General features: G+C 38.0%; 1 protein-coding gene across 5 annotated transcripts in view; it reads left to right on the top strand.

The window, feature by feature from the left end:
* Positions 1–6,198: 6,198 nt before the first annotated feature.
* RAB11FIP2 (RAB11 family interacting protein 2) overlaps positions 6,199–16,501 on the top strand; it is a 43,202-nt gene continuing 32,899 nt past the window's right edge. For 4 of the 5 annotated variants that reach the window (XM_004428118.3, XM_087432682.1, XM_087432683.1 and 1 more), the window contains exons 1-3: positions 6,199–6,882; positions 12,219–12,661; positions 13,395–13,863. In XM_004428118.3, coding sequence (XP_004428175.1) covers positions 6,530–6,882; positions 12,219–12,661; positions 13,395–13,863 — 1,265 coding nt within the window. In that variant the 5' untranslated portion in view covers positions 6,199–6,529. Of the gene's footprint in view, positions 6,883–8,051; positions 9,847–12,218; positions 12,662–13,394; positions 13,864–16,501 lie in introns of those variants that run through there. The other variant, XM_087432686.1, reaches the window with a different exon arrangement.

The raw sequence follows: 16,501 nt of genomic DNA, 5'->3' as shown, positions 1-16,501 counted from the left end.
CTGTTAAAGTCCTTTACTTTGTTTAGCATAGATTAAGTAAGTAAAAAGAGAGAGAGCACTAGATCTCATGCAGGGGGAAGAAATACCACTACCAAATGTTTTTGCCAGCTGCTCACTAGTTTAATGCTCTCCAAATGAACATATATATTAGTTCCAGAAATATAATTCTAATCCCTTATTATTTGTTAAAAAAATCTTCCATCTTGGATTTTAACTGAATATGAAAAAATACTAACAGATACTTATAAAGTACAAGGATGATAAGTTTATGTAACTCTTATAAACATTTCTTTCAGCAGAAATCAAAAATTTCCAGTCCTTGTTATTCTTCAATGTTCTAGAAGGTTTCAGAAAGACTCATGATGATGAGACAATTAAAACTTGAAGATAAATACCTAAGTATTCGCAAAACCTTTCTCCAAGAACAATAATCTGTGTTTTTCAGTAATTTTATAAGTTTATTTTATTGTATATATATAGAAATATATATCTATATAAATTAATATATTATATATTATAATATACATATATGTATTATTTATATGTATGATTATATTGTATATTATGTTTATTACATATGTAATATATAATATATATTATACACAATATTATACGTATATATATCTGAAGGACTTTGAGAATTCTGGAGGTGGAAGGGGCCTCAGAGGCACAGAAATATTATGACTTGTCAGGTCTACAACTCCTTAGTTGCAGAGCCAGGATTATCACTTAGGTCTTCTGATGCTTAGGCCCATGTGTTTTCACACTATCATCACAAACTCCCAATAATTTCACTGTTAGTTGTCAAAAAGAGACATGATTACCAAAAAAAAAAAAAAATTCCCTGCAAACATGCATAGGACACATATATAGATATCTCTGCAGCACTGCTTATTATAGTGAAAAACTGGAAACAATTTAAACGTCCTTTGGAAGGACAAAAGATCAAATGGGGCTTATTCATCTGACCCAACACCATAGAACAGTTAAAGTAAATCAGTTCACATTCTATGCATCAACATGCATTGATTTTGTAGGGAACAAAAATTGCACAACATAATACCACGAAACCATGAAGAGGAAATAGAAAGACAGCTACACAAAACATTCTTACGTGCAAATGTGTATTCTGCTCCATAAATTCTTACGCTCCTCAGCATGTCTTCATAGTCTGAAAGAGCTACAAATAATATGAATAGAAGTCATATGTATTAATTACTACAAGTGAAAAGTTTAAGGCTTTTCAAAACCACTTGCACTTCTATGTAATTTCTTCCTAATATTGAGCTGTTAGTGTCATTGTCCTCATGCAGGGCCTATTAATCAAAATTATATTTACTTCCTTTCTGTGATAATCATTTTCATTTGGGAGAGAGAGCTCTCAGGATGTCTTGAAGATTTTTTTTCTCCTGAATTAGAGGATCCTGCATTAATAAATTACAAAAAAAGGGAATCTCCTTAATATATTGACCAAATTCAATTAGATAATTGTACTGCAATTTGCTTCTTTGTACAGTGGATGTACTACTTAGAATTATTAAATGTTAGAGAATGCTTTAGTCGTTCCTATTATAGACTCTTATTTTACAGATGAAGAGACAGAGGACCAAAGAAGGAAAATTACTTCCCTAAAGATACATAGCTGTAATAGGCAGACCTGGGATTAAGACCCAGGCTGCTGACTAGAGCTCTTTACACTACACACCACACTGCTTCCTGCATCACAACCGTGTCCACACGCTGCCCCATCCCAGAAGACAAATGAATCAGCTCAGTGATGAAAACAAAACAATTATCAAAAACCCCCAATCACTAGTTTATTGCTATTATAATTTCAAATCAACTTGCCAAATACTTTCTTACTTTTTGACTGATTATGTGGAGATTAATCTATGTAAGTATCTCCAACATAACTCTGGAGTTTTGCCACATGTATACACGTATAAATTTTATATACATTTCAGCTGTCTATATATTTCAAGTATATGTATATGTGTGTGTGTGTGTGTGGGTGTGGGGGTGTGTATGTGTGTGTATCTGAAGTCCAAAGATTGTAATGATACTTTGGGAAGGCTTCTTGTTGCCCTCAGGTCTCTGAACCTCCATCAGATAACTAATTAATACCTGTTACACATTTATATGAGAACGTTAACACTCTTGACCCAGCAGGCCATTTAAACGCTAAGAGCATTATAATCGTCCTACAATAGATTTGCAAGTTGTGATCTTAGAGATACTGATGCCTAAAGGGAAAAAATCTTTCACAATGCTTGAATAAGTCTGCTTATGGGACTTTACTTAAAGATGTAGCACTTAGTAAATATTTTCATCTGTGAAATCTTCCACTATTGGATAATAAATATTGACTATGTTTGCTTTTTGGCCAAATGGTTCATTCTGATCAAATCGTTAAATTATTCATTGCGGCAGGCTTGTAACAGTTTAAAATTAGAGATTTCAGTGTTTTCCTCCTTAGGATGTATTATTTTTCCAAGCCCTTGATTTTGGAATTATATCAAACATTTCTGAAAAAATCATTACTCATGGGATAATAAAAAAAATGACTCTCTGATTCTGGTATGTTGTCCTTATGCATGCAATTCTTCTTCCCTTTTTAAATTACTGTCCATGTATATCTTAAAATAAGTAAAGAGAATATTTAAAACTTCAAGACAATAAACATTTTTGCAGAACCACTTTGATCCCAGATCTTATGTAAATGCCATTATTTTTCACCATGAGCCAACCACTTATTTGACCCAACTGACATGTTTTTACTCTCTTGATACAAAGATCAAAAAAGAGAAAAACACTCTCTTATAGGTAATCACTTCGCTTTTACAATGCAAATCCAGATTCTATTTAGCTCATTTTTAAAATTTGTTTGTTTATTTTCTTCCTTAGGGCAAAAATATGCTATTTTCTTACTCTGGCTTACAAACACTAAGTCATAACTTCTGATCTTGCCAGATAGTAAAACTAAACAATTTTGGCTCTAGCCAGGTTCTGGGAAAACTCAAAAGAAATTTAGGTGCTACAGGAAGAGATGTTAGTAATTTCAGTCTTTCAGCTCTTGCCTTTAGAGTACTCCCTGAATTGTGTTGGAGTATGTTATTGCGTTGCTGTGAACTATTGCTGCCAATTTCCACCCTAGAGATGGCTATATTTCAGAGATGAGTGAAATGACATTTGTAAACAAGTTTATAATCATTAACAAAGCTTACCAAACTATTTAAGCTCTTTAGAAACACACATCCACTACTATAATTAACTGCCTATTGTTTATTTAATTACAATCTTTAATAGAGACTTTAAAAAATGTAATTTATAAAAATTCTAAACTTAATTAAATTTGTTCTCATGATGCTTATTTTCTTTTTGTAAGTTTCAGGTGTTAAATTATTTCTCCCCGTAGATCCTGGTGAAATTCCACCACTGACTATGTCAAGGTACTCTTTAAAAATCCCTAAGAATATTTTTCTTTACAGTTGACAACTGCCCACTCTGGGGTCCAGGTGCTATATTCACAGTATGATGATTTTGTTCTGTTTTACACACATGGCTTTTCATACACTGTCTCTCAGAGATGAAAATTCTGCCTCTTTCTTTTATATTTTATAGCAAACTTTCATTAGAATGACCTAAGACCAGGTCTTCTCATTTTAGATGGTATCTAGCTCAAGACTATTCAAGATTCGTCTGTAGTTTGGTTCCCTGAAGATCTTGGTGGTAAATTAATCCGATGTCTCTTTTTGGAATGCCTACTTCATGCAGAATTCACACCAGCCATTGTGTGTAAGCAGCACTAAAAAACTAGAGTGTCTAACAAACGAAAGGAAATCTATGGACTCTACCAAGTGTCAGTGGGTCCCTGAAAAAATGTGCTGGAATCTGGGTGGTCTTCGAGGTTTGTGGTGTTGTCCTTTAGGGTCAGGGAAGCATCTTCCTTCCACAAGATTAAAATAATGTATAATGTTCTCTTCCCCCTACTAAGGTTTTTCAACTCTATGGTTGTTCTTCTGACTCAAATATATTGGGCTCTCAATGTAATGGGAAAAGATCCTTGTTTTTTAGAGTTCTCAGTGCTGCAGCTTGTATCCTGTGAACATGGGCACACTGAGAAAACACGGAGAACATAATGTCTTCCTCAAATGAAAGAGTTTCAAATTTTGCTTGAAAATAATAAACACAATACCTTACCCTTTTATGGCCATTTTATGTTGGAAAAGTGTATGCACATCTATCATATTGTTTTATTCTCAAAATTAGTCTTGTAAAGGGAGAGAAGGTATTAAGTCATTCAGTAAATTGAGTGCCTACTGCATGCTAGGCACTGTGAAGGGATGATTCATGACACACAGGCAGTCCAAAGAGCTTAGAATTTCCTTGGGAAGATAAGACATGAACAGAAATAAACACAATAGAGGAGTATATAAATAGAGGAGAATGAGAAATAGAGGGGCAGAAAGAGACTTAGAATTTTGTGCAATACTACGTTAGGAAGTGTACGTGTATTACCTCACAATACTCCTCCCAACTCCATAACAGATATTTTATCTATAATTTATGGACAAGGAAATCAAGGCTCCCAGAATGGAAGTTTCTTGCCTCATGAAGGTAAGTGCCCATCAGGAGCTTTGTACTGAATCTCTGGCAGAGCTAGGACATCAAGCAAGGTTCCTGACTCACCAGCCATTACCCATATTTTTCCCACAAAATCAGGCTATCTCCAGAAAAAGCAGAGTATTAACATATCCCCATTTTCTTCTGTTAACAAAGCCTCTCCCATTCCAACAGCGCTGCCGTCCATCAGACCTTGACCTCAGGCACAGGTAGGACAAACGTCTGTTGCCCTTGGTGAAGGAGGCTGTTTGTTTTTCTTAGCTGACAGAATATGACCAGAGTCATCTCTGGGGCTGGCTTCCGAAGTTGGATAGTCTACTAGACTGTGAGTGCCCAGCGGGGTCCTTTTGATGCTGAGCCCATCAATCTACGATGGGGTCTTAGACACGACGGAGACCTGTTTTACCCGTGAAGAATCTGAGGCTCAGGGAGGGGAAATGACTTGACCAAGGTCACACAGACATGGTGGCAGACCTGGGGTCGGAACCAGGTCTTCAGACTCCAGTCCAGTGCCACCTGCGATCTTTATTAATCCCCGTGTTCGTTTTGGAATCTTTTATCAGCTTCCCTCTCTCCCTTGGCTTGAGTGGAGGATGTCCTTCCAGCCTATTAACAGCCTTCTCTCTTTTCAAAAAGAGAAGAGTGGATAAGGGGTTGGGGAAAGTGTGTTTTCAGTTAACGAAGGGGACTGATTCATTCCACCGCCATTCGTCCAACGCCCGCTCCGTGCCAGGCACTGGGCATCCAGAGTACGGCAGACAGCTTCCGAAGATTGAAACTGGGTCTCTCCCTAGACGGGGCAGGCCCCGGGCCTTCATTGCCTCCTCTCGGGAGCGGTCCCCCGATCTCCCCAGAGCCCCCTGCCGGCCCGTGCAGACCCCCACGTCCCCAGGGCCCAGCGCTGCCCCAGGCCGGAGCAGCGGGCGCGAAGCCACCCGAGGAGCACCAAGCACTGGGCGGGGAGCTCCCGCCGCGCGCCCTCGGTCGCCAGGGCAACCAGGGAGGTGCTGACCCCTGACCCCGCGGGCCCCGCCCCGTCGCGTTCCCGAGAGCAAGATGGAGAAAGCCAACCCGGAAGTGCCGCTGCCGCCGCCCGCCCGGTGCTAGGAACCGCCGGCCCGGCGAGGCCGGGCCCGTGCCCGCCGCCCTGCAGTCCGCGGCCCGGCCCGCGGCCCGCCGGCGCCGGGGCGGCCGCGTCCCCCGCCCCTCGTCCCACTCCACGCCCAGGCGACCCGCCCCGCCCGAGAGGAGGAGCCGAGGCGAAGGGGAGGAGGAGGAGGGAGAGGTTTGCGAGAGGGAGCGAGGCCGCGCGAGCCGCCGGCGGTTCGTATTACCGGGGTCGGGAGGAGGAGCCGGGCCGGGCCCGCGGACCCGCGCGGGGCGGGCGGGAGGCGCGGCGGGGGCGGGGGCGGGAGCGGCCCGGCCGCGAGGAGGCGGGCGCGAGGCCGGGGGCTGCGGATCTGGGCGGGCGGGCCCTAGTCTGCAGGGCGGGGGGCACCCTCCCTCCTCCGCCGCCCTCCGCCGCCCTCCGCCCGGCCCTGGAGGCCAGGCCTCACCTGCCCGCAGGCCGGGGAGCCGCCCGCCGCCGCCGAGGGCCCGTCCCCGGGGCCGCGGAGCCTGAAGGTGCAGACGCGAGGCGCGGGCGTCCGCGCGGAGGCCGGGACGGCGCGGCCAGGTGATGCTGGGCCCCTGTGCTTCTCCAGAGGAAAGGGGACCCCCAGAGCAGCCGTGCCCCCGGGCTGCCCCGGTGAGGCCATTTGACATCGGCCCTCGGGAAGCTGGGCAGCTGTGAGTTTGCCGGTCTCTGTTAAGTGCCCTTAGGATGCAGGGTTTAAGGAATTAGGCTCCCCCCCCCGGGAGGGGCACTGCCTGCGCTTGTGAACTCGCTGCGGAGAAGCAGCAGAGCATGATGCTGTCCGAGCAAGCCCAGAAGTGGTTTCCAACCCACGTGCAGGTCACAGTGCTCCAAGCCAAAGATCTTAAGCCAAAAGGCAAAAGTGGCACCAATGACACATACACTATAATTCAGCTGGGCAAGGAAAAGTACTCCACCTCAGTAGCTGAGAAAACCCTCGAGCCGGTCTGGAAGGAGGAGGCCTCTTTTGAGCTACCTGGCTTGCTAATGCAGGGGAATCCAGAGAAATACATTCTTTTCCTCATAGTTATGCACAGGTCCCTGGTGGGTCTGGATAAGTTTTTAGGGCAGGTGGCAATCAATCTCAATGACATCTTTGAGGACAAACAAAGAAGGAAAACAGAGTAAGTTATGTAATTTATTTTGAATTTTGGGGGAGCTTAACTCTGTCTTATTTATGGATTTTCTGTTCTTGGAAATTATTTGTATACCTGGGGCGTTGGTTTTTGGACTGAAATATGACCCAGTTTTAAGCACCATATTTGCATGAATCCGAAGTAAAAATAGCCCTTGTGAAGAAACATTTTATAAATGGAGTCATTAATGCTCCATTACTCTATTTGTTTGAGTAAACATATTAAATAATTGAATTTTTTGCACTGGATTTTAAGTAAATTAACATCGTTTCACTACTTATAAGGGGACTGGATCACAGTGTTGACCAACGAAAACAACATACATGTAAATTATCATCTTTAAACATACAGTTTTCCGGGAAATGGAACATCAGAAAATTAAATCTGCCAATATAACATCATATATATATGTGGAACTCTGAAGCTGTCGAAAGATAAATTACCAAATTTGGAACTCTGTGTTCCATTTCATCCTTGTAAACACACTTGGGTTTTATTTTAGCTCAGCCATTTTTCAGGGGCAGTACCTCTTGATGGAGTCCAAAGCTGTTAAAAGAAAGTAAGTTTTAAAAGTATGTACAAACATCCTTAGCCTTGAACACACTAACATTTTCCTTTGAATTTACAATATATTGGAGCTACTATGTGACTTCAGAATTAGTTCTAGTGTGTTTAGACCATATTAAATGCTGTCAGATTGGAGACTGGTTAATTTGTGATGAAATGATTTAATAACATCTTCAATGAAAACATGGCTTTTTAAATATGACTTTAAGCTTAGGATAGATATATGCTAATTTTAAAAAACTATAATATAAATGAACACTAGAATATTATATCTTAAATTGAAAAATAGTGTGTTTTCAGAGATGGGTATACTTGCAACTTCCTTAAACTTATAATTTTTCTAGTCTGAGAGATCATTAAGATTGATGGAATTAATGAGAGAGAAAAATACGGGTTGAATTTATAAGAGGACTTGAAATTTCCAAAATAGCTTTGGTATTTCAGTCATAACTAAAATTTATGTAACCTTTTAAAAACTTGTTCATAATGATAACTTTCTTGAAGTTCATCTTAATGTCTTTTATTTTAAAACAACCATCTCTTGTTCTTTTCTCCACATAGCTTCCAGCAAGCTTCTCTTGATTGGAGTTTTTATTTTTATTAAAAAATTTTTTTAAATCAGATCTTTACCTAAGGCTTAATATATATACGATAGTTGGGTAGAAAAATAAGAAATAGTAGGAATGCAAGAGGAAAAATGATAAATATTTAAGGTAATTGAGCAGATGAAAATATTTTTTAAAAAAGGAGAGGAAAAGTTTTTAAAAACATAAAGTCAACTATGTATCGATGATTTTAATAAAACTGGTACCTACAAAGTGGCATTCAGTTTCCTCTGAGGAGTTCTTCATCAACTTTAAAATGAAAAATGGATAATTACCAAATAATTTGTTTCAAATTGCCAATGTTAGATGACACTTCCTATATAATAAAGTGTTTTGAATGTAAACTTTATATTGTAACTTCAGATTTCACACTGCATTCACAGTACTTTTCATGTTAATGAATGATGTATTACAAGACTTCTCTGAAATATAAATTTTCCAAGTGAAAGTAGGCCCAACTGCGAACCCAAAGATTCTGATGAAATAAATAAGTTTTTAATGTTTCTTCTTGTTTTACTCCTTATCTTTGGTAGCATCACAATTACAATAAATTTGGCTGTAAGCAATGCTCTAATATCGTAGTCTCCCTACAGAAATTCTCTATGGGCTCCTATATAAAATTGGTTAGAACTTTTGGGGGGAAAATGCTTTTAAATGTTATCAACAGAGCTTTTATTGCATTCAAAGTGGTTTTCATATGTTATTAAATCCCTAACATTTTCTTTCTTTGTGGATAAATGGGGACCACGTATTTGATGAGATATCTTTATTGGTAATATTCCTAGTTTTTTAATATATTTAATAGCTTCCTTTTCCAGCACAGCTGTACATGTGGCACAGTAAGAGACAGACTTGAGCCGCCGGTGTATTGCAAGAAAGATATTTAATATTCTCCACATAGCTGAACCTTGTCAGCATATTCCCAAGTGCTTTTTAGAAACTGGTATGAGTGATGAAGGCTACCAGCTGATTGAGAAGTCCCATGAAACTGCTGGGAGTGACACTTTTTACTCTTGACACTGAAGACAAGTATTTACGGCTTGTCTTCCAGCTGTGTCATGATAGGCAAAGACGTGTGACGGCTAAAGCTATTATTTTACTTATTTTTATATGTTGAAATTAATTCCCTTTTTTTTTTTTCCTTTTAAGGAGAGAGGAAAAAGGGCCTGAGCCAGAACGCTTTGAGTGGGGCCAGAAAGAGAACTTCTGTATCTCTCTTGAATGGGTGTCTGGGTTGGTTCTGGCAGGAGATTTAAGGAAATAATACAATGTTTAATAATAGAATGGTAAAATCGTTCATGCTGTTAGGTAATATCTATTGATTTTTTTTACAACAGAAGTGGGTGATGTTGATTTTTTTTTTAATGCTCATGAAAAGTAATACCAGAGTCCCTAGAGTTAGGTATGACTCACACACATGCAGGTTTTAGGACTTTTGTGTGCGTCTCTGCAGTACACCTGCGTCCTGGCCTCTGGCACCCTCGCTGCCAATCTTGTCCCATTTCTGACCACACAGCACCAATTGCTTGGGAATAGTTCCCACATGTGTGGTGGTTTTGAACATGGACCTGTGCCCACGAAAAGTTGAACAGAGGCCATATACAGTTTAAATCCAGCACTCAAGAGGTGAAAAAAGTAGGCATTAATCCACTAAGCCCTAAATGCTATGTCTTCATTTTATCTTTTCGAAGCCTGGGAAAACAAGTTCTATCTCTGGAATGATTCTTGAAGGTCTCGTTAAGACTTCCCTATTATATCGCTTTCTGTTAAAGCAGCTAAGGTATTTGTCATGTCCAAATTTTAAATTAGTATATTTGTTAAAGTTCTTTGCAGTTTTTTTTTTTTGGAGGGGGGAGGATGGAAAATATACTGTATTTACAGTTTGCATTTAAACACTGACTTGCTTTATTCTTTAAAGCTTACCTAAGTCCTTAGCATTCCCTACCAAAAACCAAAACAACGCAGCACACCCAGAGTTGTAGCTTGGTGGTTTTAAGAATATAGTTTTAGAAATAAAAATTCAATAAACGTTTATTTAGTGCAAGGCAAACCTTCAAGGAGCTTACACTCCAGCAGGGGAAAGCCTACATTGCCTTCCTCTTTTACTGTCATGTCTCAATGAAATACAGTGTCCTGTAATGTAGGACCAGCTGTACGGTTAACCTTATTAACATGTGGTTCATCAAATACGAAAGAACTTCTGTTTTCTTGCAGATATTATTCATTAACTTTGGATATTTTCCTTATTGACTTTAATCTGACATTGGGAAGTTACTTATTCTCTGTGCCTCGGTTTCCTCATCTATGAAATAAGGATGTTAAAATAGATGATTTATTTGGTCTTATTTGTAAAATTCTGTGAGTTTTGATTACCCTTACCCCCGTCCATTTATTGGGTTATTGGTTTATTTTTTTATCAGATTTGCTTTGATTTATTGTATACCTGGAAATCCTACATGCTTGGGTTTTTTGTTTCGTTTTTGGCACATTTCTTGGAAAGTGTATTCACCTGTGTTCTGTAAGCCTGAGATGTTGCCGAGTTTCTCACGTACCATCCATCAGAAGTATTTCTCCCCCATTGAAAGTGATTCTCTTTTCCAAAACTGTTAATAACTGGGTATATAACCTTGTTTTATTTCCAGGCTGTTTGAATGCTTAATTTTTTGTTCAAGCTTCTCTCTTGCACAGAGTTTATTGCTGTCATCATCTTATTGCTAGTGCCTCTGTCTTCAGCTTTCACCATTTGCCTCAGATAAGAACTTTTCTCATTTAGGGTCTCAGGTTAATGCTTTCTATTATAAAATATTTTATTTTTTAAAAATTGCTTATTTTGATGCAATTAGATCTTAATTGATTGAATTGCTCCAAATTAGTCAAGAAAATATTTCTCTTGTGTATTACTTGCTAAGATGTAGCTGGTAGATATATTATGTGCTAGTTTTCTCTCCTGCCTGGAAAGACCTGTGAACCAGTTTTCCACTTGATGTATATAGTGAATGTAAGCTCTTCCAGCGTTACTCTGTTGGTAACAATGAGAGAAAGAACTAATGTAAAATTAGATCAGAGTTCTTTTGTAGCTAAGAATATTTGTTACACTTGATTAGAGCTGTATTTAAGTAATAACCTGTCCACAGGAATGGATATTATGCTTCATTGTTAAGTAATGTGAAAACATTGTAGAAACTCTCTTCTAGGTTAGTTTTTTGGCTGTTTGCCCTGTAGAATGACCACTTTTGTGACTCCTACAACTGGAGAATTTCTCATGGATAAAAATACTATAAACAAAACCAAAATAAACTTTGCTTCTTATATATCATTTAAAAACGGGCATTGTAATTCATTGTAGTGACTAAAAGCATAAGATTTGGCTACAGTTAAAATAATTTTTATTCGGTATGATCACAGTAGAAATAGTAAATGAAGCAAATAGATTCTAACAGGAAGCATTTAAGCTTTCTGTTTTCTTCAAAAACTCTTTACAAGATTTATTACTGTTTGTCACTTCCTGTATTTTACTCATTTTGCATATTTTACTCATGAAAAGGCTTTGACCCATTTTATATGAATCTAAATTACATCATATGCAATTTTCATGATTAGCCCACTATGTGTAATAGTCTCCAATATTAACAAAATTCGTTTAGTAGTTTTTACAGAAGAAATATTTTGGTATAGGAACTAAATATTTTATTAAAAATGTGGTCATTATTTATCATTTTATAGTGCTCAAAAATAGTTTGTATTGATGAATTCTTTCAGTCTCTTTCAGTCTACCTCAGTGACTTTTAAAGTTAAGAAATGTTCTTAGGCCGTTAGCAACACTTAGCCCAGATGGAAACATAATAGCTAATGTTGGTAAGAATTTTTGATGATGAATGTTTTTGAATCATGAAAGAAAATGTTATCTAAAAACCTTTTCAAACTTACTGAAGACCTGTTCCTTCAGTACATGTCACATCACAGAGCCAGGGATCAGTTTTTTTAAAATTGAGCGACGAGTAAAACCAGAAGCACTCTGGCTGACAGATTCTCGTCCAGTGCTTGGAGTGCCTTGATGGGTAGCAACTTTACCTGAAAAACTATTTGTATGTAACAAAGCTCCGTTTCCTCTCTTCATTACGTGTTACAACCCAGTTTTTCCTTCTCTTTAAGGTGGTTTAGATTAGAATCCAAACAAGGAAAAAGAGCCAAAAAGAGGGGTGAGATAAAGGTCAATATTCAATTCATGAGGAACAATATGACAGCAAGTATGTTTGACTTATCAATGAAGGACAAAACAAGATCTCCTTTTGCAAAATTAAAAGATAAGATGAAAGGTAGAAAAAGTGATGGGACATTTTCTGATACGTCTTCTGCAATCATTCCAAGTTCTCACATGCCTGATGCCAATACTGAATTTTCAAGTGGTGAAACACAGATGAAATCCAAACCAAAAAAGCCTTTCCTTTTGGGTCCTCAGCGACTCTCTTCAGCACACTCAATGTCTGATTTAACTGGGGCCCACATGTCTTCTGAGAAACTGAAGTCTGGCACTGTTGGTCAAACACATCTTCTCGGACGCCAGATAGAGTCCTTTGGAGCAGTTCCGGAAAGTGGTAAGTGACACATTCTTTCTGATTGTATGCTCAGCGGTCTGAACTACCCTTTTAAGTTTTAAAGTTTAACTTCTAAAATTAGAAAATAAAAATTGCAGTTTCTTAGTAGTATTTCTAAATTTAGTCATCAAATATTTATTGATGATACTATATTCAAAATTGATACTATACTCAAAATTGATAGTTTTATTAAAGAGAGAACTTATCTGTATTCCGTATTGTATTTATATTATTAGATGATAATAAAAACGAGTCCCAGTTGCTTTTCCTGGCCTGATTTCTGTTTTTACTGCTGTATCTTCCTGTCTTGAAAGCCTAAAGCATAAATGAATATTCCATTTAATCAGAAAGTTCCTAGAAAAAAACCTTTTATGTTCAGAAGTAAGAAAGTAAATTTAATGCTAGTGATGAATAAAAGTCTTTGAGAATTTATAGCACTATCATGCCAAGTAGAACCTCTGGTTTTGACATTATAGTTTGTGTATGTGGTTGTTCCTTTCTGAGCTGAGTAAATTCCTGATCATCTAGTCATATACTAATTGTTATTACCCCACATACTTTAAACTGCCATACCTTAGCGTTTTAAGATTGTTTTCCTTGATTATTTTAAAGGTTAATATCTTGAAATAGCTAATTGCTCTCATTCTAAAAGCAGCAGTGTGCACAGAGAATGTGTCAAATAGTGTGATGTAATGTGTCACTGATTATGTTCTAACTACGAAATTGTTTGCAGGAAGTCTCAAATCTCCACACAGAAGAACATTAAGCTTTGATACTTCTAAAATGAACCAACCTGACAGCAGTGTGGATGAAGGTGAATCGTCTTTCGGAAGACAAAATGACCCATTTACAAATGTGACTGCTTCATTACCCCAAAAATTTGCAACACTGCCAAGGAAGAAAAATCCATTTGAAGAAAGCAATGAGTCATGGGACAGCAGCATGAATTTATTTTCAAAATCAGTTGAAGTAAGAAAAGAAAATAAAAGAGAGAAAAGGGAGAAAGTTAGCCTATTTGAAAGAGTGACTGGAAAAAAGGATAGCAGAAGATCTGATAAACTTAACAATGGGGGATCCGATAGCCCTTGTGACTTGAAATCACCTAATGCATTTAGTGAAAATCGTCAGGACTATTTTGATTATGAGTCAACTAATCCGTTTACAACAAAATTCAGGGCTTCAAATATAATGCCATCTACAAGGTAAGCTTAACATGGGGGAAGTTGTGCTATTTTGAAAAATATTGTACTTGAAAGTATGAAATATCCCTTTTAAATACTTGAATATTTTAAATTCCTTTTCTTTTACTTGAAAAAAATTCTTATTTTTATAATTAATTATGGAGCCAGGCAACATCACATATATCTTTGGGATTAAACTTTTTATCTTAGAAGGATAAAAGATTCTTAATCCATACCCTAGTGGATTTCTACTTGTGTAAGCCAGAAACTCACCGAAATTTATGGAGAGAGTGGCATAGCTTTTGATGAGACATGGTGAGCGTGAATCACCAGTGAGTGTTAATTCAAGCCAGAAATTTAGGTGATGTGTCATGTTTCTACATATTGTTTTCGAGGGATTAGTTCATGGGTTATCTGGAGAGGATTAGTGGACCAATAGCAGCCCATGGGCTATTCTTTAAGTAATACTGGCTTAAGTTAAGTATTATTGGTTTTCATAGGTGTTAACTATCCTCGTTAAATGGCTAATTAGAGGTAGTTTTTATTTGTGAATGTTTATTGGAATTCAGTGACCCTTGTGGGTACTGTAGATATATCAAAGAGTATCTATATGATGATTCATAGTCGTAGAAATAATCACTATCATGATAAAGATTAGATTTTTCAAAGTCTGAGATCTCAATTGTGTATTAGTGGTACTTTTCTTATTCCTTAATACAAGTTGGAAATATATGCATTTAAATAAGATTATGGATTTTGCAGAAGTGAATGGTGGAATAGCTGATTAAGGAAACCTCAAGCAAAGAATAAGATGAATTTATTGGAATATTAAACAGTTATCACAGCAGAGCATGGTAGAATGTTTGCCATGTGACGTAGAAGTTTTTCCTCAGGGCAATGGTGTATAATATAGAGACCTGAGTGGGGATCCTGGCTTAGAATCTCTGTGACCTCTATAAACCTCAGCATCTCCATCTTTGAAACAAGGAAAATTATACCTACTTGGTAGGATTGGGTGACAATAATGATAAAGTACATGGTACAATGCCAGGCCCCAAATAAGGAATTCGTAAATGGTAGCTGCTATTATATTTTATATATTGTCATGTTATATTTTATTCAAAAACAATGCTTTGTTTTGTCCCACTATGCACAGAAAATCTGGTATTAACAGTCAGCCTTTTAGGCTGTGCTCTTCCGCCTCTCTAATCTTCTAATGACTGTTACAACACGCATCTAAAATTCTCAAAGGGAAGTGTGTATTTCTTTTGTTTTCTTTTAGCAATAGATGGGTATTTGCTGTGGCTTTAGAAAGTATTGTTCAGTTTTCTTTATAGACTATACTCCAAAGAAATGCATTTTTATCATATGGTATTAATATTTTATTGAAGAGTCCACAGTTTTGATATGCTATTCTCACATATTTTATTTTGTTATTTTACATAATGTACTCCACATATTGCATTAAGTCCTAAATTACAGGGGTAAATATAAATATATTTGCTTTTTTCCCCTGGTGCTGAACTTTTTTTGAAGAAGATTGTTGAAAACGACTGTCTGAGGTAACTTAGAGGTTGGATCATTTATGTAATTTTAGAGTAAAAGAAAAGCAAGCAACATGGGAAATGGTAAGAAATAATGTTTTAAATTTTGGGAGCATATGGAAAAATAAATGCCATCAAATCTTTGATTGCCCTGTGCTTGGGCTATTTACGTGGACGGCCAGGAGTTTCCGAAGTGACTGTGGCATTTTGCCAGGTTTAGGCTTTGTTTTGGGTTACTTCAGTATTAATGCTGCTTCTATCAAAATTAGTGCTGTTTCATGATATACGTATAAAATGAGTGCAAACGTTAAAAACAATAGATTTTTACATGTTAAGACTTTCTCTTCTTCATGTTCTTTCATCTTGATATTCTCTGAGGTGCCAGATGTGAGGACAGAAACGCCGCAGTTACTCTTCCTTTTGGTGTCACAAACCATCTTTGTGGTAAATGTAAAATATTTGTAATAACGGAGTAGCTCTTTAATTAATAACATAAAAAAGGATTGACTATAAATAGATCTAGGAAAAGAGTGCAGTTTAAATTTTTGGAAAGCAGCTTTGTCTTGAGTGGGATTTGGGAGGATGTAGTCGAGGTGGTTTTGTCTTGACGTAACCATATATTCCTATTTATCCTCCCAATATCATCCCTCCGTTGTATGGGACATTTTAGATTTCTCACGTTAACATCTAAACCAAGTGCACTTTTGAAGCTGTAGACTCACATCCACTAAGACACATGCTATGAATTATTTTTTTTCAAGTCGTGCTAAATCTATTTGCAGAGTCTCCTGGACTCTTTTTTGTTTTTTTTTTTAATTTTTTTTAATTTTATTTATTTATTTTTTCCCCCAAAGCCCCAGTAGGTAGTTGTGTGTCATAGCTGCACATCCTTCTAGTTGCTGTATGTGGGATGCGGCCTCAGCATGGCTGGAGAAGCGGTGCGTCGGTGCGCGCCCGGGATCCGAACCCGGGCCACCAGCAGCGGAGCACGCGCACTTAACCGCTAAGCCACGGGCCCGGCCCTGAGTCTCCTGGACTCTTGACCAATGTTTGTGAAAATGCTGAATGAAGTTAAGGGTAAAATATGTAACTGTGGAACTGGATTTTGTTCTTTG

This window comes from Ceratotherium simum, chromosome 6 (genome assembly GCF_057802395.1).
Source record: "Ceratotherium simum simum isolate JZ-2026a chromosome 6, ASM5780239v1, whole genome shotgun sequence".
Classification (NCBI taxonomy): domain Eukaryota; kingdom Metazoa; phylum Chordata; class Mammalia; order Perissodactyla; family Rhinocerotidae; genus Ceratotherium; species Ceratotherium simum.
The sequence above is the reverse complement of the archived record's forward strand: the minus strand, read 5'-3'. Positions and strand labels throughout refer to the sequence as shown.